The sequence below is a fragment of the Elephantulus edwardii genome, unplaced genomic scaffold, assembly GCF_000299155.1.
Source record: "Elephantulus edwardii isolate Elephantulus edwardi_28Jun2011 unplaced genomic scaffold, EleEdw1.0 scaffold00072, whole genome shotgun sequence".
In the NCBI taxonomy this organism is placed as follows: Eukaryota; Metazoa; Chordata; class Mammalia; order Macroscelidea; family Macroscelididae; genus Elephantulus; species Elephantulus edwardii.
This window is the reverse complement of record NW_006399822.1, coordinates 2,890,633-2,915,001: the sequence shown is the minus strand read 5'-3', so window position 1 is coordinate 2,915,001 and position 24,369 is coordinate 2,890,633. Positions and strand designations below refer to the sequence as shown.

Here is a 24,369-nt window from a genome sequence, read left to right as displayed (position 1 = left end):
AGAAAGGCCTCGTGGTCCATCACTGAGAAATGAGCCATGGAAACCCCTTGGAGCACAGCGCTGCTCTGGCATGCAGGGCGTCACTACGACTCAGGTCAACCTCCATGGTCTCATTTACTCTTCGTTCCTCTGTTATCATTCAGTTATCATGTGTCAATGTTTCAGGACGCTGGATACTCAACAGACACGGGCTCTTCCCATTCCCGCCTCCACAGCCCCTTCCCCACTCTGGCTCCCTCTCCGCTCCTCCTTCTAGTCCCACAACTCCTTCTGTCTCTCACCCATCTGCCACCTTCACCATCCCGCTCATCTCCTGCCCACCTGCATCTTCTCTCTGTTGCTTCCTTCTTCCTGACTGTCAACGCTGTAAAGGGGTTAAGCAATCTAGGGGGAAAGAGAGGACTCAAGCAGGCAGGAGGGGCCCAGGACACGGGGAGAGAGAAGGCTGGAAGGGGCAGAGCCGAGAAAGTGACCCGGAGGAGAGAGAAGCCCTGCAGCTACAGTGATGGCTGTTGGAGATAAAACAGACAGCAAGCAGAGAGTGGGAACAAAGCAAGGAGAAGGGAGGGGACAGGAGAGGACAGGAGGTGATAAGAGGGGACAGGAGGTGACAGGAGAGGACAGGAGGGGACAGAACAGGACAAGAGGGGGACAGGAGAGGACAGGAGGTGACAGGAGAGGACAGGAGAGGACAGGAGAGGACAGGAGGGGACAGGAGAGGACAGGAGGGGGAGAGGAGGGGACAGAAGAGGACAGGAAGGGGACAGGAGAGGACAGGAGGGGACAGGAGGGGTCAGGAGAGGACAGGAGGGGACAGGAGGGGACAGGAGAGGACAGGAGAGGACAGGAGGGGTCGGGGACAGAAGAGGACAGGAGGGGACAGGAGAGGACAGGAGGGGACAGGAGAGGACAGGAGGGGACAGAAGAGGGCAGGAGGTGATAAGAGGGGACAGGAGGTGGCAGGAAGGGACAGGAGGGAACAGGAGGGGACAGGAGGGAACAGGAGGGGACAGGAAGGAGGCAAGCAGACCAAGGCCACATGGGGAAGCTCTTCCAGGAGTCTCCCCAAAACTACCAATGGCATATAATCCCACATTCTCAACAACCTCTCTCCTGCTCACTCCCGCCCAGACTTCTTTTGGGGTCTAATGAGGTGCTGAGTAATAAGATGGGACAGCTTCTGAAAGGCCCCACCCAGCTCTTTGCAGGGATAACCCCAACACCGTATCCAAGCCGACTTGGGTCTCCCGATTCTTTGCCTGTGCCTGTCTCAAAAGTCAGTCCTGGCTGATGAAAGACAGGACCGGAGGGATTGAGGACCAGCACAGGAACAAGTGAGATAAAAATCCCCCCCCACACACACACACACTCTCTGTAAATGCTTTGATAAACCTTTTTGGTTACACATAAAACCAAACTAGGTGTAAAACAATTTAAAATCCAAGCAGGCAAAATCTAGGATCCTGTCACTGAGGTAAGCTGAGCATTCCTGGTGCACTGGTCATTGTAACTACACTACACGCATGTCTGGCGAGTTCTTGGATGGCCAGCACCAAGGGCAGCCCCGGACAGGCCACTCTTGGCAAGCCCAGCCCAGTGGCATCGGACTGTGATGACCTAAAGGGGTTGCGTCCGCTGCTCTTTAGAAGGCCACTGCCACGTTTCTGCCTAGTCCATCTCCATCCAGATCACCAGTCCTCCAGGCTCACAACAGGCATCCAGTAAACATTTGTTGGACAACATAAATACAGAAAGGAGAGAAAAACGACAAACTGTTTTCTAATTTCCAACCCAAGGCCCAACTAAGACCAAGATACAGGGAAGCGAGAGGCAGGGAGGAAATTGCCTCAGAGCATGACAAGGCACCGGGGCTAGGTCTAAAGCTGACCTTACCTTATAAGGACTCCCCAAGAAATTATGCAAATAAGGTGATCTAAGGAAAGAAAACAACCCTCACATAAAAACCGCTATGCTGCCAGCTTCCATTGGGTGAACTCTGGGGCTGGGAGGAAAGGAAGGAGCTGCAGAGAGTGATCAAGGCATCCTGCTTGCCAGTCAAGGAAGCAGCAGGGCAGGGGCCAGCAGGGGTCAGAGAGCTCAACAGTGACCTGGGAGGGGGGAATGTGAGTGAGAAGGAGAACGTCCTGCCTGGGGCCAAAGAGGAAGGAGAAGTTGGGTGGCTGGGCTAATGGGGGGCGGGGGACAGAGGACAGAAGGCTGAGGCTGGAGAGGAGAGGGCTCTCTCTGCAGGAAGAACTTGATTTTTCAAAAGAGCTTTTTATTGTTCTCTTGATTAACTAAAAAAAGTACAGCCAGGAACAAGCCCCACCTGCCTATGCCATTGAGGTATCCTCCAAGCGAAACACTGTGGGGAAAAGTTAGAAAATCTATTTCCCAGAAATAAAGTCCCCATTTGCATTTTGGCTTCTTCCTTATGGAGAAGGTAGGGGTGGATTTCTTTCTTTAGGTGACCTAGTGGTACGGGAGAAGAGGAAGGCGCAGCCCACCGCTGGCCAACAGGACAGACAAACCAATCCTGGAGGAAGTGCAACCAGGGCGCTCCATGGAGGCAAGGAGCATGTGGTCAGGAGGGGCCAGTCTTGGGAAGGTGGAGGGTCAGAGAAAGAGAGGAAGACCCTCAACTAGACAGACTGACGCAATGGTTGTCCAATGGGCTGAGCGAGGCAGAGGTGGACGCGGCAGGACAGGGCAAGTTCAGGTCTGCTGTCCACAGGGCTCCGAGTCAGGATCCCCTCACTGTCATTTCAGGGAAGGACAACATCCTACACGTGTGTACGTGTGTGCATGCCCGCACTGCTGTACGCTGTGTCAATGCCACCCAGTGATCCAATCGGACAGATGAGATCTGCCCCGCTGGCCTTTCAGGGCTCTGATCTTTGCCGGAACAGATAGCAGTTCTTCCATGGAGCCCTACATGGGTTCAAATCACCAATCCTGGGGAGCTCTGGTGGGGGGAGCTCTGGTGGCCTAGTGGCAAGGAGCTGCAACTACAATCCCAGAGGCACACGGTTCAAATCCACCAGATGCTCTGCCGGGGAAGGAGGGACAATCTCCTCCTGTACCAGTCAGATCTGATTTGACGGTACACGCACACGAAAATAATAAAATTTTTAAAAAAAATCACCAATCTTAGAGTTAGCAGCCAAGTAATTAACAATTGCACTACCAAGGCTCCTTGTACATGAGTATATACATGTGTGTATGTGTGTGTACCTGTGTATAAGGATACATTCTCTCTTTTTTTAAAAAAAAAATTTTATTTTATTATTTTTGTGTGAGTGTACCATCAAATCAGATCTGACTGGTACAGGAGGAGATTGTCCCTCCTTCCCTGGCAGAGCATCTGGTGGCTTCGAACCGTGCGCCTCTGGGATTGAAGTTGCAACTCCTTACCACGAGGCCACCAGAGCTCCCCTTGGATATATTCTCTATGTATCTTACATTTAAAATCACTCTACATGTAAATCTTGAGCCAATTTCTTAGGCAGTTAGCTTCTCACGTAATTCCCTCTTCACTGACTTTCCAGTAAACATGAAATGACCCAGCTTTTCCCACATGGCAAAGAAGATGAGAAAGTGGGGTAGGAGCTTGCCGGAGGAAACGAGAAGCGATTACCTCCGCAGGCCCTGGGGGACGGCTGACCTGGACACCCACATTGCAGGGCTGGCCAGAGGCTCCTGAGCCCAGCAGCAGCACCGTGACATGATTGATTGCTGCGTCCTTGAATGGAAATCGGGGAGGTGCACGAGAAGATTCTCCACAACATGGACTGACTGACCAGGGGCTCAGATATGGTGGTGACGGTGAGGCTGCGTCCCATCCTGCTGTGACAGGCCCGCCGGGATTCGGAATCGGACAGTGCATGGCCACAGCTGCCACTTCTGCGGCAGGGGCACACACCCCCCGCCAGTGTGAGCAGGCCACAGCGGTGGTAAAGGGGACACTGTAGGGCTACAGATGGACTTGGGGTCAGCCAGCCACACCCACACGATCCCAGCATGCACTGCTTCGCATTCTTGTACCTCCTTTCATAGGTCTGCTACCTTCTCCACTGTGGTCAGAGTGCTCTGCTGGCCCAGAGGGAAAGGAGCTGCACTGTCAACCCCAAGTTAGACAGATCAAATCTACCAACTGCAACACATGAGAAAGATGACCTACCTCCTCCTGTGTGATTTCCTGCCTCTGAAAACCCACTGGAGGGTCAGCTATGGGTCAGTTCCAGTTCGATGGTACAAAACAAAATAACACTGACAATCTGATCCAGGGACCTCGCTGCATCTCGGTAACGCAGTTACAAACACAAGCATGGCAGGTGAACACACGTGGTTAGAGCAGAGCCGTCATTCCACAAGGTGTTGCCAGCACAGGAGTCCTGGGTGGGCACACAGTTAGACACCAGCTGCTAGGCAGGGTGTGGGAGTCAGGGGAGTCTGAAGGGTCCTGGTTCTCCCCCTTCCTGTTATATGAGTCTCAGTGGCTCAGGAGTTTAAGTGCTGGGCTGCTAGCTGAAGATCAGCAGTTCAAAGCCAGCAGCAGCTTTGAAGGAGACAAGTCCGATCTGGTAAATATCACAGCCCTGGGGACCCCACGGGGCATCCTGTCTGTGCTGTGAGCTCACGGTGAGCTGGAATGGATGGGACAGGATAGCAGCAGTCAGCAGTGCTCAGCGTGCCCACGGCCAGTCCACACAGGCTGACTCACCTGACACGCTCACTGACTCACTCAGAGATCAGCCTCAGGAGAGAGACACCCCTGCCTTACTCACTCACAGCTGACGAGTGTGGAAGGTCACAAAGCTCTGCCTTGGCAGCGGCTCCGCGCCGGACAGCGGCTCCGTGCCGGGCAGCGGCTCTGTGCCTTGGCAGCGGCTCTGCGCCGGGCAGCGGCTCCGCGCCGGGCAGCGGCTCTGTGCCTTGGCAGCGGCTCCGCGCCGGGTAGCGGCGAGGCAGGAAAGGACACAGCTGTGGCTCAGGCTGTGGGTGGGGAGGTAAAGGGGGGCAGGAGGAGTGGCCCAACCTCCCCGCCGTTTCCTTATCCATGTCACAAGCGTGCTAATCCTCCTCAGATCCGGGGACAGCGTAAAGCTCCCTGGCCCGCCAGGCACGCAGTGCTACCTGAGAGTCAGACACCCCAACAGAAGCAGCTCCCGTGGTACAGGGGGTGAAGCTCTCAGATGCTCACACAAGGCTGAGGTTTGAACCCACCAGTGGCACCAAAGTAAAGAAGAGGCAGTGGTTTTATACAGATTCTAGTTTAGAAGCGCTAAGGGACTGTTCTGCTCTGTCACGCAGGGTCATTAGGAGTTAGAATCGGTTCAACAGCCGTGGTTACTCCCAAGAGGGACCCCAGCACTTACTAGACAATAGCCCCTTTCTTGTCATCCATCACTAACCTGCTTCTGTCTACAGCTCGCCTGTGCTGGGGCTTTTCTATCAACAGAATCACACAACACGTCGCCCTCTGTGTCCAGCTGCTTTCACTCAGAAAAAATGTCTTCTTGGTTCACTCTGTGGTGACACACACCAGCAACTTGTGGGGCTGGACCACATACTTCATTACGAGGTGCTCCCTGGAGGCAAGGACGGCGAGACTTCACCCCACAGGCTGGGTGTGTTGTCAGGAGGGGCTGGTCCCTGAAAAAGGACATCATGCTGGGAAAAGTGGACGGTCAGAGAGAGAGGAGGCCCCTCAACAAGGTGGGTTGATCCAGGGACTGCAGGAAGGAGTCTGCTCACGGTGAGGACTGTGCGGACAGAGCAGGGTTCACAGGTCACTGAGTCACGGTCGACCAGACAGCGTCAGACAAGCACATGAAGGGATGGCATTTTGTTCATCCATTCAGCCGTGGCTTTCCAGTTTTCGACAATTAGAAGCCATTCCGCTGTGGAAGTGTTGGAGTGGACACCGAGGGGTAGGACTTCTGGGAGGAGGCTGGTGGTGCAGTAGATGAAGCAGTTTGCCTCCATAAAGATCAAGGCCTTGGGAACCCCACGGGGCAGTTTTCTGTTCCACAGTGTTTGTGAGCTGGGATTCATTTGACAGCACTGTTTTTGTTTCTTTTGCACTGTTTTTAATGCTACATTTAACCTTTTGAGAAATTGTCAGATAGTTTTACACTCCTTGTACCCTCTGACATCCCACTGACAGGATGGTTCCAGTGTCTGCACTCTCTCCTTCTCTTCTGATCACAGCCCTCTCAGTGGGTGAGAAGCGGTGTCTCTGATGTGTTTCTGACTGGCATCTCCCTAATTACGAATGATGTGGAGCTCTGGTGGCCTACTGGTAAGGAGTTGTACTGCCAACCCAAAGGCAGGTGGTTCGAATCCACCAGCTGCTCCATGGGAGAAAGATGGGTAATCTCTTCCTGTGCAATTTATGCCTCTGAAAACTCACTGGAGGGTCATCTGAGTTGGTTCCAAATCGATGGTATATAACAACAATTACTAATGACAGAGCCCAGGTGGCATGGTGTGTTATGTGGCAGGCTACTAACCAAAAGTCAGTGGTTCAAAGGCACCAGCTGCTCTCCAGGAGAAAGGTGAGTTGTTTCCTTCTGTAAACACAGCCTCTGAAGCCTGGTGGTGGGCTGTCAGTGGAGGGCCGTCCTGAGCTGAAATCACCTCAGTGTTAGTGGGTTTCAGTTACCAAGGATGTTGAACATCTTTTCATGTATTTACCAACCTGTGCATACCTGCATTGGAGAAATGTTTATTCAGACCTTTTCTTGTTCTTGAAGTGAGTTGTTTGTCTTTTTATTCCTCAGAGTTCTTTACATATTCTGGACTCTAGATCTTATTGGGTGACTTGAGGGCCTGGGCTCTTACAGTGCCCTCTGCATGGACCCCTTAAAGCATGTCTCAGCTTGGCTGGGCCACAAATCTGACTGGTTACAACTCACAGCAACCCTGAGAACAACAATCAGAACTTTCCCTGTCCTGCTCCAACCTCACAAGGCCACTGTGGTAGCCCAGCATCAATCCACCTGGTAGTGGGTCTCCCTCTCTTTGGCAGACCCTCTAACTTTCCAAGCACACTGGTTTGGCAGTAAGTAATAGTAAGTCATCATCTCCCAGGACGTGCTCAGCCAATCTGTTGTAAGGGGATGCAGGTGGGATGTAATACCCTCACATCACAGCCATGACTGGATTCTTGGGGACATTCCAGAGATACAGCCTGCATCTTGTAAGAGGTGAAAAGAGAAACAGCAGAGAGAAGGACCTCAACACCACCAAGAACGGAGAGCCAGGAATGGAGCATGTCCTCTGGACACAGGCCCCTGTGCTAAGAACCTCCTAGACCCAGGAGAAGACTGATGTTAGACACATGGCAAGCTCTGGGGAACACCAGGCCCACAGATGCAGGAGCCAAGAGAGAGAGTTGCTTCCCCTAAAGCTGGTGCCCTGAATTCAGACTTCTAGCCTCCTAAACTGCAGGGAAATAAAATCCTTTGTCAAATGCACCTTCTTGTGCTATTTCTGTTATAGCAGCACTAGATGACAGGTATCTGCTCATCGATATGCTCTCCTGCCTGCCTCTCACCTTCAGACCAGCATCCCCTCCCCATGAGGCTCCTGTCCACTCACTGAGAGTGCTTGCCCTGTACTGTCCATGACCCATGGCCTCATTTTCTTTTCCTTACCACACAGACCACATTCTGAAATGGTCTGCTTGGCTGGCTCCTCTGTGAGCCATGCCTATTTCCCAGAATCCTGTCAGCTCCATGACGTGCACCACAGATCCATCCCAGTATCCAGGACACCCAGTATCAAGAGGAGCCTCTGTCCCTATCCATCCAACAAACAAGGAGACTGAAGAGAGGGAGCAAACCTGTTTCCTGGAATCAAGTTACTGCTGCCTCAGAGCAAGGTGTCCCGGTCAGGACTGTGAGGGTTTCAGGGCAGTGACCCTGAGCCCTGTCTTTGGGTTGGGAGGCCACAAGAAACATGACTGTTGGGGTCACAGAGGGATTGGCCAGAGCGTGTCCATGCAGAAAACCTCAGGGAGAGTCCTCACCACCCTCCCCAGAGCCCAGTGTGACCTGCAGACCCCTGTTCTGCCTGGGGCGGCCACTTTCCTTATTCATAAACCACAGACAGTGGTCTGCATCATAGAGCAGAGCAGATTTAGAGTAAAAAAGGGAAGCCAGACGTGGGGTCAGATCAGATGACCTCCAAGGAGAGGCCTGCAGGCAAAAGAAAGGAGGTCAGAATCTCAACCGGGAGGACCAGGCCGCTGATTAATGCTGAGCTGGCCAAGCCACCTCTGCGGCTCTTCCTGTAGATGACCTGATGGCGGAAAGGCTCCCCCACAGTTTATTCCCACAGAAGCGGGGCTCACAGGCCAGAGGCTTGGCCTTAGATCTGCCCGTCAGCTTTCAGAAAAGAGCCTGCCTTTGTCTCCTGATCAAAGCCCGCTGTGTATCACAGAGAACTGATGTGGCAGGAAGCAGGGGGTGGGTAGGATCCCGGGCGTGGGGTCCGAACAGCTCGGCTGCTGTGCAAATGTGGTGAAAGCTGTCTCTGAGCTTCAGTGTCCCTATCTGTGAAATGGACTACCAACTGGGTCCTGTTGATGACGAATGTGACCATGATTACACACGCAGGGTCAGGTGGGTAACAGCCACTGAAGATGTGTCCCTCCTAATTTCTGGAGGCTGTGAGTGTTTATGTGACCTGCCAACGAGACTGTAGGAGGAATTGAGTCAAGGACTGAAGGAGGAGAGGACCCATGAGGCCTAATAGAACCACTAGGGTCTTGATAATTGACAAACAATAGGGTCTGAGTCAAAGCAATGTCATGTGAGATCAACCCACCATCGCAGGCTTGGGAGATGGAGGCGGCTGTGTCATGGAACGCCAGACCTCCAGGAGCTGGAAAACAAGGCAACCTATTCCCCCAGAGCCTCAGAGGTGGACAGGCCCTGTCATGCCAAGATTCTGGCCCCACGAGTCCCATTTGGACATCTGGCCTCAGGACCATAAGATAACATACTCGAGTTGTTTTAAACCACAAGGTCTGTGATAACATGTTCCAGAGCACTAGGAAAGTCACGCAGCAACCTTCACATAGTGCCTGGCACAATCAAGGCCTGGTCATGGCCATTCTTCTATTATCAATACTATTATTGATTATAGCCAAGAAGTGCACATGAATGCACAGAGTAAGGGAGTGGAGTAAGAGAGGGTGTAGGAGGGAAAGTGAGGTGACCGTCAGCTCAGCGCAGAACAAAGCCAGCGTGGTGTCGGGCGGTGTCCTTGGGTCAGAGACCACACAACTCCGTGTCCAACAAACAGAAGGAACCCTGCCTGGGGCTGCACCACCCTCCGTCTGCTGTGCGGACCCAGGGCTGCACCAACGGTGTAAGCCCATCCCACTGAGGGTCTCCTCTTTTGCTGACCAAGCATGACGTCCTTCTCTGGGAACTGCTTCCTCCTGACCACATGTCCAAAAGGGAGATGACATCTTGCCATCTCTGCTTCTAAAATCAGCATCTATTTTCAAAATGCACTGATAAAATAAGATGCACTGGGGTGACCACCTCTTCTCTCCACAACACCCTCCCCTCTGCCTTCCGAAAGCTGCCAAGCCCAGTGCATGCAATCAAGCGTGGAGGAATGGGCTGGAGCACAGCCCTGGGCTGCCCAGAACGGCCCGAGGTTGAGGCTGTGACGTAGGCTCTGGACAGTGGCCACTGGGTTAGCGGGGCTCTCAGGCATCGCCGGTCACTCTCATTCCTGTACCCAAGAACTGCAGACCCTGTCTGAGGTGCTGACAATTCAGCCGAGAGCAAACCAGACAGGGCGTCCACTCTGAAGGCGCCTGGACAGAGAAGGGAGCGTGGTGCCTAGCTAATGCTGGAAGGAAACCTGGTCCCACCTCGATGTCGGCTCATGAGGTATCCAGGGGATAAGCACATCACGGTGTCCCCAAAAGAGGCACCATGTGTCTGCCCACAGTTTTCTCTGAAGCCCTGGAAGCCGTCTGGTGAGCCGACGAGCATTAGTCCCCCTGCTAACTTCTATTCCAACAGGCTGTGTCTTAGGGATGGGGTTGTGGTCTGGGTGGCGGAGTGTAGCTGGACAATGATACAGGATCAGTCAGCACTACAGAGGCCTGTATCTGGTGGGGAAGGAGTCTGCTGTCAACCCAAAGGTAAGAGGTTCTAACCCATCAGCTGCTCCATGGGAGAAAGATGGGCAATTTCATCCCACACAAACTACAGCCTCTGAAAACCCCATTGGAGGGGCAGCTATGAGTTGATCCTGTCTCCACAGCAATGAGAGTGGGAGAGGGAGACAGCCGTGTCCTGGAGAAGCTTGGGTGGTGCACTACCAAGCAACTGAAAGGTTAGTGGTTTGAATCCAGCAGCAGTTCCATGGGAGACAGGTGGGGCTCTGTCTCGTCCAGCCCTGGAAGCCTTGGGGGCAGTCATTCAGGGCTGCTAAGACTTGGAGGAGACTTTGCGGTGGTTTGAATATTCTTTGGTTTTGCAATGTCTCAAATACAGCCCAAAGTGCTTTCTAGGTATTACATCGGTTAACCCTCCTGTCCTATGAGGGGGTTGCCGTGAATATCCCTCTGTCCAGTTACGGCACAGAGAAGCTGAGTCATGAACCCAAGGCCACATAGCTCATTTGTAGCAGAACTGAGATCTGAACTCAAGACAGTCTAGGTTCTTTAAGTAAGAGACATGCAAAGTCCAGAATCGCTGTGAAATAACCCATTGTCCAGCTACAACCAATCACCCGGGATACAGAGCACTGTCCAGACTACAGCTTATCTCCTCTGTCACAGACCATCATCCAGGCTACAGACCACAACCTGGGACACAGTGCTGTCCAGGCTATAGTCCATCATCCAGGCTACAACTCAACCCCCAAGATACAGCCCATCACCTAGGTCCCAATTACAACCCATCATTCAAGATACAGCCTATCACTTAAGACACAGCCCACCATGTTGCTACAACCCATCACCTGATATACTCAATCACCTGGGCTAAAGCCCATCACCCAGGATGTCAACTTGGATACATCCTGTCAACTTGGATACATCCTTTCACTCCATTTGCTACCATCCATCATTCTGCTACAGTCCACTGTCCCTACAATAGTCCATCACCAAGATCAAGCTTATCAACTTGTCCACCACTCTTGCCACAGCTCATTACCCTGCTACAGTCCATTGCCCGGGATACAGCCCATCACTCAGGATACAGCCATCATCCAGGATCGTCACCCAGGATACAGTCCATAAGCAGGACACTGCCCATCCCCCAGGATCGTCACCCAGGATACAGCCCATCACCAGCATACAGCCTATTACCCAGGATGCAGCCCATCACCCAAGATGTAGCCCATCACCCAGGACATAGCTTATCACCCAGGATATAGCCCATCACCCAGGGCACAGCCCATCACCCAGGATACAGTCCATAACCAGGATGCAGCCCATCAGCCAGGATACAACCCATCACCCAGGGTCATCACCCAGGATACAGTCCATAAGCAGGACACTGCCCATCCCCCAGGATCGTCACCCAGGATACAGCCCATTGCCCAAGAGGTAGCCAATCACCTGGCCCCAAGCTACACCCTTACTGGGCATTTGGGAGCAGGCTAACAATGATGGGTGGGGATACTTTGCTGAGCACCTTTGTCTATCAAAGAGACAAAGTCTCTCTCCAGGATCTGAGGAAGACCTGAGAAGTTGAGGAAACACACACATGACCACCACCCAACAGTGAGCACCATGAAGACAAGGCCTGAAGTGGAGTAGAGGGGGCATTTATAGTGGGCCTTAAGGGGTGCACAAATTTCCTCTAAGGGAGTAGAATGGACAAACTGTACAGACCGAGGAAAGGCAGCTCAGCCCAGAGCAGACATGGGCCTGAGTCCAGCCCTTTTCCCTCAGTGTCACCTCAAGCAGGACCAAGGAAACCCTCCGGCACAGGTGTAAGCGCACTCAGGAGACAGGAGCACTTCAGTCAGCTGATGTAATTACCACCACCCCACACAGTGCCCGGTGTCTTCCGCGAAGTCAGGATTTCCGTACTGGAGACTTGTCTTTGAGAGTTTAGCTGTCCAGTACCCAATCATAAAAGACATTCTACGTCATCTCCAAGTCTCTGTACATTGGGGGGACACACCTCCAGAAGGTTCTACAGGGGGGTGATGATGTGAGAGACCAGATATTTGGATTACAAGTTCACGTGGACAGGGAAAGAACTTCACACAAACACCCTTGGTGGTGAAGGTGGAGTGCTCGAAACGCCCATGCTTCCACGGCAGGAAGGGGAAGGAGAAGTGGCAGAAGGAAGTGAGAGCAAGAGCTGAGACATAAAAGAAGAACCAGGAGAGCTCAGCGGGGCTGAAGTGGGGCCCGGCCGAGGCTGCGGGGGTGGAGCGCAAAACACAGAAGCGACCCCAGAGTTTGGCAACCCGCAGATTACCAAACTCCCAGATTACCAAAGGCCTCTGTGGGGGCCCTGAGGTCCCGATGTGGGTGGGTGCAAGCTGCACAAAACAACAGGAGATGATGGTGCAGGTGGACCATCTACAAAACCCACGGCGATGCTTTCAAAGCACAGTGACGGCTCCCAAGGCTCTCCAAGGAGCAGAAGCTCAATTAGATTCAACCGGCATTTCCTGAAAGTTGCCAGGGTGACTCCTAACTTCAAGGTTGAAGGTTCAAGCCTACCCAGTGTGCTGAGGAAGAACGACCTGGCTATTGGCTTTCTTGAGTCAGCCAAGACAAACTGTGGGGCTGAGTTGTACTCCATAACGTGGGCTGCCATGAAGGATTTTTAGTGGGCACGTTTCTGAACTAGCATCACTGGACTCAGCAGATACAGGGAGCAAACCTGACCATGTCAGACACAGCTACAACACAAAACACACCCAAACGCCACCATAAGACCCATAACTGGAGTCTTGAAAGCTGGTGAGCAGCCTTCTAACACAGAAAAGCAACTATGGGCCTCTCTCCACCCGGACAAAGAGGAAAATAAGGCCCCTGAGTCCAAAGGGCTGACGAATCATGTGATCTCCAATCTTACCGAGAGCAGAACTAGCTGGTGCACGGCTCTCACTGCTGGCCGCTTTCAAAGGGTAAAACAAGAAAAAAGTGGGGAAAGAAAAAGACTCCTAGTTCACTGGTCTAACAGACTCTCAGAAATTAAATCACCTCACAACTTCTAGCTAAACAACAGACAGGTCTATGAGGTGAACAGTCACACCAGAAAGGCACGCAGTCCCTAGAACCAAGGGGCAGTATGTGTCTAGGGAGAAAGCTCCATAGCCAGGGAGAGAGAGGAAAAAAGGATGGGTGGAAATGGTAAACACAAGGAGGAAGTAGGAAGAGTGCTGTTACATCTAGGGGATTGTCATCAACACCACAAACCAAAACGTGTAGGAAAATTGCTGAAGAGAAATCCAATTTGTTCTGTACGTTTTAAGTCCCAATAATTCTTTAGAGTGTCACTAAAACAAAAGATCTGCCACAAAGTGAGTAAAACTTAGAACCCCAGGAAGCACACCACGTGGCTCAGGCTCCCTGAAGCAGACACATCGGGGAGAGGAGGCACTCTGCTTCCTCGCAAACCTCTGGGCTGCTGTGAGTCAGACCGACTGACAGCAGTGGGTGGGTTACCCTGTGCCAATCACTGAGCTACAAGCTTTACGTGCGACCTGCCAGTCTAGCCTCACAAACTCTTGAGCCACACGCAAGTACTGTCTGCACCTTACAGGTGAGAAACAGAGCGGCAAAGAGGTGCAAGGTCATGCAGCAAGGGCGCTGCAGCAAGAGGCTGCTGCAGGACCACAGTTCAAGACCAGGCACTGCTTCTACCACCAAAGCCTGCAACCTTGGAACCACAGGCTATTACTGCCTCTCAACCCAGCACAAGCAGAAAACTGGCAGCATTCCCAGATGCCTGGATTCTCTCCAGGATAAAAGTGCTTGCAACAGAGTTCTGTGGGGCCCATCAATTCAGGACTGGTAACACAGTGTTGTATTTACAGGGAGGGACACTTTGTAGGCACTTTAACAGGTGGTGCAGAAAGTACAGTTAAGAGGAGGAGCCAGCACAGTTGTAAAACAGCATGTTAAGTTTGATCCCATTTTGGGAGACTTTTTAAAAAAGTACCATTGGATAAAAGGAGGGCTCTCATGAAGCTGGGTGAATGGTCCTAGGGGGCAGGTCTCCAAGGCTGAGTGGTGAGGGGGAGATCCATGGGAGGGAACACCCTGAATAAAGGGTATGGGTGGTGGGAGTGACAGGGTTACAGTGTGGGGGCGCAGGCATATAAGAAAGGGTGTGGGAGCTGCTGGGCTGGACCTGTCAGTCTGAAAAGTCAGCCAGCCTGAGCTTCATTCAGCAGGCAGACGGGAGCCACAGTAGGTTGCGGAGCAGAGGAGTAACTTGCTGAGAGATGTGCTTTGGAAGACCTCCTCTGGCCATGGGATGCGAATGTAGGACAAGCTGCTGCAAAGAGGTTTGACATAGAGATGCAACAAGACAAGGTTGCAAGGGCCACTTTCTTCCCTTTGAGAAGCCCCCCTCCTCCACTCTGTCCCCTGCTGTGGGCGGTGGCTTCGCTCCAGCTCCAGGGATGGACATGTGGTCCAGACCAGAGCCCCAGGGGCCAGCTCGAGTATAAGCATGTGTTCTAGAAAGGCTGACGTGTCAAATTACTGACAGAAAGGGACTGTCCACCAGGAAGGCATGGCCAGTGGGCTGGGGGGCTGAAGGGCAGTGGAGGGAAGCCCCAGCCCTGCTCCTCGGAAGTGGATGGAAGGGGAGCAGGTAGTAGGGGTCTGAGTTTGGGGAGCTGGGCCTGCAGTGAGGACACCCCTCAGCATGTCCCTAAACCAGCTCACCTGAATGGGGAGGGGCTTTCTCACCTTGCTATCTGAGGAGCTCTGGCCAGTCCACGTGCACAGGACTGTGAGGCTGGACGTGGCCACAGAGGCTGTGGAGGGGCAGCCTGAGGGCATGGCGGCCAGGAGCAGGTGCACTCAGCTCCCAGAATAGCACTTAACTGGGGTGCTGATGGTGTCACCCGTAGGGAGCTGCACCGCTGACCCAAAGGTGGCACCGCTGATGGTTCAAATCCACCAGCAGCTCCTGGGGAGTAGGATGGACAATCTTCCTGTGAGATTCAGTCCCAACTGTCAGCTACAGGCCAATTCCAACACGCTGGTGAAGAGTGAGTCCCCTGGCCCCATGCCTGCCACAGGAGAACAAGTAAAGACCACATCTGAGCAAAGGGCCTGGGGCTCCAGCCAGGGGCAGGCTGCCTTCCAGCAAACAGTTTTAGGGTAAGAGGCTGGGCCTGGGGCTTGGGGACCACCAGAACAAGAGGTCCAAGGCAGATTTACTCTGGAAAACACTGAGGACAGGAGGAGGCCAGGGAGGAGGAAGGTGGCAACCTGGGGAAGAAGAGAGGGCAGATGGGGCTCAGGTCGTGAGCAGGGGCCCCTGCACACCTGTGAGATAGAGACAGAAAGCCTGAGCAAGGGCAGGGCGGGGCCATCCTGGTAGTGTGGTGTGTTAAGTATCATTCTACTAACCAAAAGATCAGAGGTTTGAGGCCCAGCTGCTCCATGGGTGAGAGGCAGTCTACTCGAGTTAAGACTCATGGCCTTGGAAATGTGAGGTACCTGCCTCAGTGGCAGTGGGTAGGTGAAGGTTTGTTTTGGGGGACTGGTGGGGTTTTTGGGGGGGTGCATCGTCCAGCCAGCATACTAATAGAAACTGTGCCACAGAGAGCCCTCCTCACCCACAGACACAAACTGCTTTCATGTCTAACCTGCACACAGCACGCCAGGCCAGAACCTGCTGCACCTGAGAAAACACGGAGGCTGGGAGAGCAGGCTGGGAGATGGGCGAGAGTCCACTGTTACTTTCCAGGAACAGCTGGGGTGGGGGGCTCCCCTCACCACCTGGCTGTGTGGAGGTTCCAGGGACAGCTGGGGGGCAAGGGGCTCCCTAACTGCCTGGCTGTGCAGAGGTTCCAGGGACAGCTGGGGGGCAAGGGGCTCCCTAACTGCCTGGCTGTGCAGAGGTTCCAGGGAGAGCTGGGTGGGGGCTCCCTCACCACCTGGCTGTGTGAAGGTCCTAGGGAGAGCTGGGCGGGGGGCTGCCTCACTGTCTGGCTGTGTGGTCCCAGGGAGAGCACGGGGTGGGGTACCACACTCTAGCCCACACCATCTGTAGGTACCAGCGCCAGGCTGTTTGAGCCCAGGCAGGGCTCCTGACCTCTCTGAGGCCCTGCGCCCTCATCTGTGGAGGGGCCGATGGCAGGACCTGAGCCCAGGGCTGCGATCTCAGGCAAGGGGAGGGAACAAGCTTCCGAGAAGAGCCACCACCCGTCCATACATTTGTCCGACAGATGGCTCAGAAGGGCAGACTTCCAGCGGAAGCAGACGATGCTCCCAGCTCCTCCAGCCCACTCGTGAACCTCCACAGCAGCCGGGAAGCATTTTATGTCCCCGACTCCCCTTCTCATCCTGCAGGTCTGAGCAGAAAACCACAGAGCCTGAGGGCGGAAGGAAATGTCCCCTGACCACAAGGAAGTCTGTCCAGTGCAGGCGCCCAGAGACCAGGCACATCTGCTCGGAGTCCTTGGGACCTTCTTCCTGGCTGGCCACCCTCTCCCAATTAGAGGACAATAGCTTCAGAAGCAGAACAAAGTCCGAAGGGGGAGGGAAGGCGCTGGTGGGGTGGCCAGCACCAGAAACGGCACGACCTGGTCACTGCTCCTCACCACCGACTTCAGGGAGCAGGGCACCTGGTTTCCCAAAGCCCAAAGTAAACCTGCTGCCTCTGAGCAAGTCTAACTCATAGCAACCTGATAGGAACCACCCATCTCTCATCCCAGTTAGGGAAGGTAGGTTTGAACTGCTGACCTTCCAGCTATCAGCCAAGCACTTAACTGCTGTGCTACAATGGCTCCTTGATGAGCCCAAATCCTGTTGCATCTCATGGTTGTGCACCCAAGCTGGGCGTGCAGGATCCCATCGCAAAGGCTGAGCCAGAGCCTGAGTTCAAATCCTGGTCCTGCTACCTGTCCACACTGGGGCCCTGTCACTCTATGAAATCTGAGTTATTAGACTTCACACCTCTGATATTTTAAGCCAATGTTGTGCATAAAGCAATAAATAAATGTCTAGAAGCAGATCCCAGGGGAAATTTCAGCTGTAGGAACGTTTACTCAATAAACACAAAAACCCTAGTACCACCCAGGCCACAGCAAACACTTCGTACATTTCCTCTGTGCTGAATGAAACGTGGACGCTTCCTTAGGGGGTTGGAGAACCTCGGAGTAAACCCATTGAGTTGGTGCAGCTCACAGGACCTGTCACTGGGTTTCAGAGACTGTAAATCCTACCAGGAACCTCGCCTTTCTCCAGAGGCACGGCTAGCACATTCAGACCCTTGACCTTTTGGTCAGCAGCCCAGCAAGCAACACTGTGAGCAGGGCGGAGGTGGAGGCAGGCCAGCACCACAATATGTCCCCCACCGCCTGGTCTTGTCTGTCTCATTTGTTCCATGTGGCTGCCCGTGCTGTGCCTACTCACCAGTCACCTCAATCCTGGTCACAGGAGCCCGAGATCGCTGATGAGGTGCGGCCAGGGTGCTACAAGGTGAAGAAACTCCCCTCTGACCACACAGCTAGAAAGTGGCCCCTCCAGGATTCACACTCAGGCCATCTGGCTCTGCATCCATGCCCTGACCTGTAGGGTGCTGTCTTTTGTCTGAAGACAGCTGTGTGTACACGCTAGAGACCCCAAGCCGCATCTTTCAGAGGTCCTCTGTCGATGATGGGGAGTGTCCAGGGGGTCAAGTCATCCACACAGCATGCTCTTCCTGCCTATGGGTGCCTGTCTCTCTCTCTCTCACACACACACACTCTCACAGAGCCACGTGTGCCATGGCACTCATCTTAATCACTCAGCTTGATGGGTTTTTCATGAGATGCACACCTGTGTACCCCTCCCAGAGCAGAACGGCCAACACTTCCAACTCCCAGAAGACCCCTTCCCCCACTGGTGCCTGGTATCCCCTCCCAAGCGGTCACTCTCATCCCCAGGAGGACCGACTGTTCTTTCTGACTGCCCACACCACCGATGAGCTCTGCCCTTTTGGGGGTTCCACATAAATGGACTCGATGGTGTGTGTGTGGGTCTTTGTCTCCAGCTCTAGTCTTTAAAAAAAAAAAAAAGCCATAAAAATGAAAAGGAAACAAAACCGTGGAGTGTCCTCCAGCAGCCGGAGGCAAAAGGTGGCTGTAGGTTGAGCTGCACCGCACACCAGGGGAAACCAGACAGCAGCGGTGGCAGAGGGAAGGGCGGCCGAGGGTTTTTCAGCCGGCAGCCGAGGGGCTGGCCCTTGCCCGGCCCGCTGACCCCCGGGCCCGGCCCCGCTGACCCTCCGGCCCGGCCCGCTGACCCTCCGGCCCAGCCCGCTGACCCCCGGGCCCGGCCCCCTGCGCCTGCCTGGAGGGCGCACGCGGAGGCAGCGAGGCACCGCGCGGGTCCAGGACGAAGGCTCCCCTCGGACTGCCGTCCCCGGCGCCCCCCTTACCTGTGCACTGCAGGACGAAGTCCTGGTACTCCGCTCCCTGCTCCCCGGGCACGATGGTGGCGCCGTCGTACTTAAAAGTCACCCTTTGGGTTGGAAGAAGAAAAGAAGAGGCGTCAGCGCGGGGCGTGAGGGTGCCGCGGGCCGGGGCCGGGGCCGGGGCCGGGGTCAGCGCTCACCAGATGACCGACGAGCCGTCGTCGCGCACCAGGTTGTACGCAGCCCGGCAAGCCTCTTTGTCGATCTTGGTGGCCATGGCCTCGGCCCGCCGCAGAGGACCTGCCCCGGGAGCTGGCGAGCGAGCAAGGGAGCGGGCGGCGGGGACGCGGAGCTCGGCGCGAGCGCGGGCAGCGGGGACGCGGGGCTCGGCAGACAGCGGGGACGCGGACCTCGGGGCGAGCACGGAGCACAGCCCAATTGCGGACGCGCGCCGGCCCCGCCCTCCCCAGCCATTGGACGCGGGACGCGGGGGAGGAGCGCCCGGGCTCCCCGCAGCCAATCCGAGCCCGGGAGGCCGTGCAACTTCCAGGGGGCGGGGTTGTAGAGGGATTTATCAGCCCCCACCTCCCGCCCCTTCTCTCCTCCCACCCCAGCCCTTCTTCCTCCTCCCAGTCCCTCCTCCCGGTTTCTCCTCCCTTCTCCCTCCTTCCTCCCGTTAGCACTTCTGGCTCCTCCTCTCCGCCTGTAAAATCCTCTTCCTCCTTTCTTTCTTCCCCTCCCAATTCCCCTTCTCCCTTATCCTTCTTCCCCCTCTAGCCTCTCCTTCCTCCTCCTTCTGTTTCCTCCCTAGCTCCTCTTCCTCCCTCCTCACCCCTCCTCCTACTTATTTCCCCCTCCCCTCCTTTTCCGTTTTCTTGCTTCTTCCTTCTTCCAACTCATGTTCCCACCTCCCTCCCCTTGTCTGGCTCCCTCTTCCCTCTTCCTCCTGATTACTCCCTTCTCCCTCCCCTCTACTTCTCTGCCTCTTCTGTCCTCCTCCCCAATTATTTCCTTCTCCCCTCCTCTTTCCCCTCTTCCTTCCGTATTCCCTCTCCCTCTCCTCCCTACCTCCTTCTTCCCTACACCCTCCCCTCTTCTTACCTCCCTCCCTTCCTCCTTTACCCCAAGGCTGTCAGGCCCCTGGTGGGGTGAGATGACACCTCCCCCAAGTGGGTGATGTAATGCACCAGAGCCAAGCCCAGAGGCCCCCACTCCCCCCACCTGCAGGATTTGGCTCTGTGCTCCCCCCTTGGGGAGGAATTGGAAGAACTGGACCTTTTGAACAGGAGGGGAAGAGATGGCCAGCTTCCAGGAGCTGCAGGCATGGTTGGTTGTTCTGCTCTGCTAATTAGCATGCTGGTCGACCTCCCTGTGGGTTCCCTGGACAGCAAGAGCTGAATCATCTTCCCGCCTGTCCTCATGGACTCTGGATGGGTCCTTCTCCTCATTCACTACAGGCAGAGTCACAGAGCAAAGGCATGTGCCCCCAGAGAGGTGGCTCTGTCCCTCAGCTGTATGCCTCTGGCCAGCCTCACGCTGATCCAGGTTACCTTCTCCAAGTGGACCCGCACCACAGAACCACCCAAATTACCTCTGCTATTGGGACTGACAGTGGTGCCAACACCATGGGCTAGTTTCGAGCTTTAACTTACATAGACAAGTATGCTGTTATATATCATCACGTCAGAACTGACCCTCTTGTAGTTCTGTTTTGTTTTTCCTCTTGCAGTTTTTAAGATACTGAATTGCCCAGAAGAAATTGCCCATCTTTCTCCTGTGGAGCAACTGGAGGATTTGAACCATGTACCTTTAGGTTGACTGAGCAATTTCTTAACCACCAGAGTTCCCTCAACACGTATACTAGTCAATAAAGGGTCATCAATGTTGTTTATTAAATAATTTAAATTATAAATGGAAACCCTAGAAGTCAGGTACAATACTCAGAACTCTCAAAAATAAGAAAAATAATCAACGACCATACGAATCAATTCGTGAGCAAGAGCAAGTGTTGCATATAAACAAATAACAAAACAAATCCCAGCAAGATGCAGCCCAAGTGGCTGCTGTGTCCCACTCTGGTAAAGACCATGAGCATGTGGAAGGGAAACAAGGTGGATCCTCACCCCAAGATCAAGGTCAACTCCAAAAGGATCAAAGCTGTAATGTGAAAAGGAAAAATCACTGAAGGGACAGGGGGCAAAAATGAAGACTTTCTTTCATAACTTTGGAGTTAAGTAGATTCAGATGTGTAAACCGGCTACGGGAGCGCTGGTGGCGTACTCCTTGGGGGTCTGGGCTGCTGACTTAAAGGCGGTTCAAATCCCCCCAGCACTCTGTGGGAGAGAGCTGGGCTGAGTCCTCCCGTGTGATTCACACTCTCAGAAGCCCGCTAGGTGGTCAGCTGTGAGGCATTCTCTAGCAACAGCAAGGAGCTGAGTTTGGGTTTTCTTCATGAGAAAAAAACTAGCACCCATACAAAATAAAGATAAAGCAGTGAAAACTATCAGCAATCCAAACCACAAAGATCTGGTTTGCTAAGGTCTATATTCCATGTCTAATTTTAAAATGGGAAAAAGAAAACTGGGCAGATCCATAGCTATTAAATGCTGGGAAAGACTCTTGCCTTCAATCTCTAGTAAGAGAAATGCAAAGTACAACAGGCCTGGGAGAGCTTTCTCTTCTTTTTAATCTGACAGATCAGCAAAACCCAAGTTTAGACGCCGAAGCTGTTGGTGAGACTGTGAAGATGCAGTAGCTCAGAGCTCTGCGTCGGGTTGTAAGCCATACAACCTCAGTAAGGCCAGTGGCAATATCCAGCCCCTCCACGTAACCCTGTGCCTTTGACTTTACCCTCGTGGTCACAGGTGCCCAGCCATGGCTCTACACTGGAGCCACCTGAGCTTAAAGAGATTGATGCCCTAGTCCCATCCTTGAAGGTCTCAGGGGAAGGGGATGTGATCTGTGGGTGTCCAGATTTGTTTTTAAGCGTCTCTTCTAATGTGTACCTGATCCTTGGGGTCCAACCCAGATGCACCTGCAGATGTGCACAATGCACTCAAGGTTACTCTTTGGATGTTATCTCTAATGACAGAAGGTTTAATAAACCAAGTAGGTTGCCTCTTCTTTCTTCTGCAGTGCATCTTGTGGATTCAAACTCTTGACCTTTTGGTTAGTAGTCCAACACTTAACCCATTATGGCTCTGGGGCTGCTAGTAGAAGGTTAGCAATGACCTAAATCTGTGTGGAACTAGAGGAATAAGTGAGGATACAGGAATTCAGACACATAGCCATGGAGTATGTGCAGCTGTAAAAGAGAGAAGAAAGAAGAGAGGGAAGGTGGTGGGGGATGGAAATGACATGGAAAATTTTATAATAGATAAACATTTGGAAAAAAGATACATTATGATACATTTTAAAATACTTGAAATAAGAGAGCTCTGGTGGCCTAGCGGCAAGAAGCTGCAGTGCAATCCCAGAGGTATGTAGTTCAAATACACCAGATTGTCTGCTGGAGAAGGAGGGTCAATCTCCTCCTGTACCAGTCAGATCTGATTTGATGGTACACACACACAAAATAATAAAATTTTTTTAAAAATTAAAGAAATACTTGAACTAAATCAAGGAGTGCAAAGTATCTCTATAAGGTTACACTTGGGGTAACATAGGGGTTATAAAAGATATTTGTATTTTCTTAACTTTTCCTTGATGTTAGGTGCCATCAAGGAGACTATGACTCATGGCAATCCTATGGACAATAAATCTGAACCCTGCCCTGTCCTGCACCATTCTCCGATCCGCGCCATGCTCAGGTTCACTGTCAGTCACTGTGTCAGCCCATCTTGTTGAGGGTTTTCTTCTCTTCCTCTGACCCTCCAGCATGATGTTTTTTCCCAAGAACTGGCCCCTCTTGACAACATGCCCAAAGTATGTAACAGGTTTCACCGTCCTGGCCTCTACAAAGCACCATGGTCACAGTTCCTCCAAGACAGACTCAGTGCTCTTTTGGCAGCTCCTAGTAATTCTTGCTTAGATATTCACAAAAACCCTGGGAGAGGGAGTATCAGTATTACCTCGATGGACATGAGGCAGAGGCTGAGGGTCGTTTTCACTATGCACCTTTCTTTTAGAAACATGGGATGCATGATTGACTCAGAACATTAAATTACACAAAGTGCAGCAAATATGCTAACAAAGCGGGAAAGAAAGTCTAGTTTCATTCCAACTTGAGTTGTGGCTCTTCCTACTGACTGGTCCTGCTGCCCTCTAGTGTTCTGAACAGGTAACGGCTGATATTAAACAGAACCCTGAGTCTGGTGGCAAAGGGGTTAGCGCTGCTGAAACCCCCCAACCACGCAGCGTCTAGAAAGATGTAATATCTGTTTCCATGAACGTCACGATTTTAGAAACCCAATGGGGCAGTTCTATTCTGTCCTACAGGGTGGTTAATGAACCAGAATCCACAGAGGTCAATTTGCACAATTAAGGCAAGGAAAGGGGTTTCTGGTGACGTGATCCATAGTGAGTTATATCCAAACACTAAAACCGCATCTCTAGTTCTCTGGCAGTTGGAATCCACCAGCCACTCTGCAGGAGCAAGATGCACCATCTCAGCTCAACAATCATGAGACAGTCTGAGAAGGGAGGGAAGAAAGAGCAGACCAGAGTGCACGCCGCATGTAAAGACTAGTTTACGCTGAGAGCCAGACAATATCAGCAGCTACCTAACACAACTCGTGAGTCCTGAGGAGGGCAATCAGCTAGAAACATCTGACACTCGCCAGTGTAAACTATCCCATAGACTGCCAGAAGAATGAGCACATCTGCCTGGGAAATAGAACAGCCACATCCGTCTCAAAATCAAGGATGAGGAGACTTCATCCCGAGCGCTTTGAGCATGTCAGGGGGCGTGCAGTCCCTGGAGACTTCGTGCTTGGTCACCAGGGCGGCCTAGAAGGAGCGGAGACCCCTCAATAACATAGACTGACACACTGGCTCAGTAACGGGCTCAAACACAGCAATGACAGAGGACGTGATGGATAGGACGGTGTTTCACTCTAACATACAGAAGGTCACTATGTGTTGGAACTGACTTGATGGTCCCTGAGAACGTCAGCTTCAGAATATGGATGACTGTACCCTTCAATATGGACTGTATCCTCACCACCAAGCCAGCAGGCAGCATCATGATAGATGGAGAGGACTGAAATTGGTAGTGATTTCATCTTGTTCAGATACACAATCAACACCCCTGGCAGCAATCAGGAAATCCAAAGATGAGTTGCATTGGGAAAATCTGCTGCTAAGGATCTCACCAGAATGCTAAGGAGGAAAGATGTCAGTCTGAAGACTAAGGTGCAACTGACACAAGCCATGCTGTTGTTGTGTGCTGTTGTGTTGGAACCAACTCATAACAGACCCTCCAGTGGGTCTTCAGAAGCATAAAATCGCACAGGAGGTATAAAACGGCTCATCCTTTTCCCATGGCCCAAGCCACAGCCTTCCCAATTGCTTGCTATGCATCTGAGAGGTGAACAGTGATTAAAGATGACAGAAGAATGCGTGCCTTCAATTTGTGGTGCTGGAGAAGAGTACTGAACCTACCATGGTCTGCCAAGAGAATAAACAGGTCTGTCCCAGAGAGTGACCAGGTTGCTTCTTGGAGGCAGGGATTTTGAAACTCCATCTCACATACTTTGAGCATGTTGTCAGGAGGGACCAGTATTTGGTGAAGGACAACATGCTTGGAAAGGTGTGGGGACAGCGCAGGAGAGGAAGACCCTGG

General features: G+C 52.9%; 1 protein-coding gene across 1 annotated transcript in view; it reads right to left on the bottom strand.

Moving 5' to 3' along the window:
• COTL1 (coactosin-like 1 (Dictyostelium)) overlaps window positions 1–18,864 on the bottom strand; it is a 45,735-nt gene extending 26,871 nt beyond the window's left edge. The window contains exons 1-2 of the mRNA XM_006888797.1: window positions 18,788–18,864; window positions 18,612–18,694 (exon numbers count right to left, since the gene is read on the bottom strand). Coding sequence (XP_006888859.1) covers window positions 18,612–18,694; window positions 18,788–18,864 — 160 coding nt within the window. The remainder of the gene's footprint in view (window positions 1–18,611; window positions 18,695–18,787) is intronic.
• Between the last annotated feature and the right edge of the window lie 5,505 nt (window positions 18,865–24,369).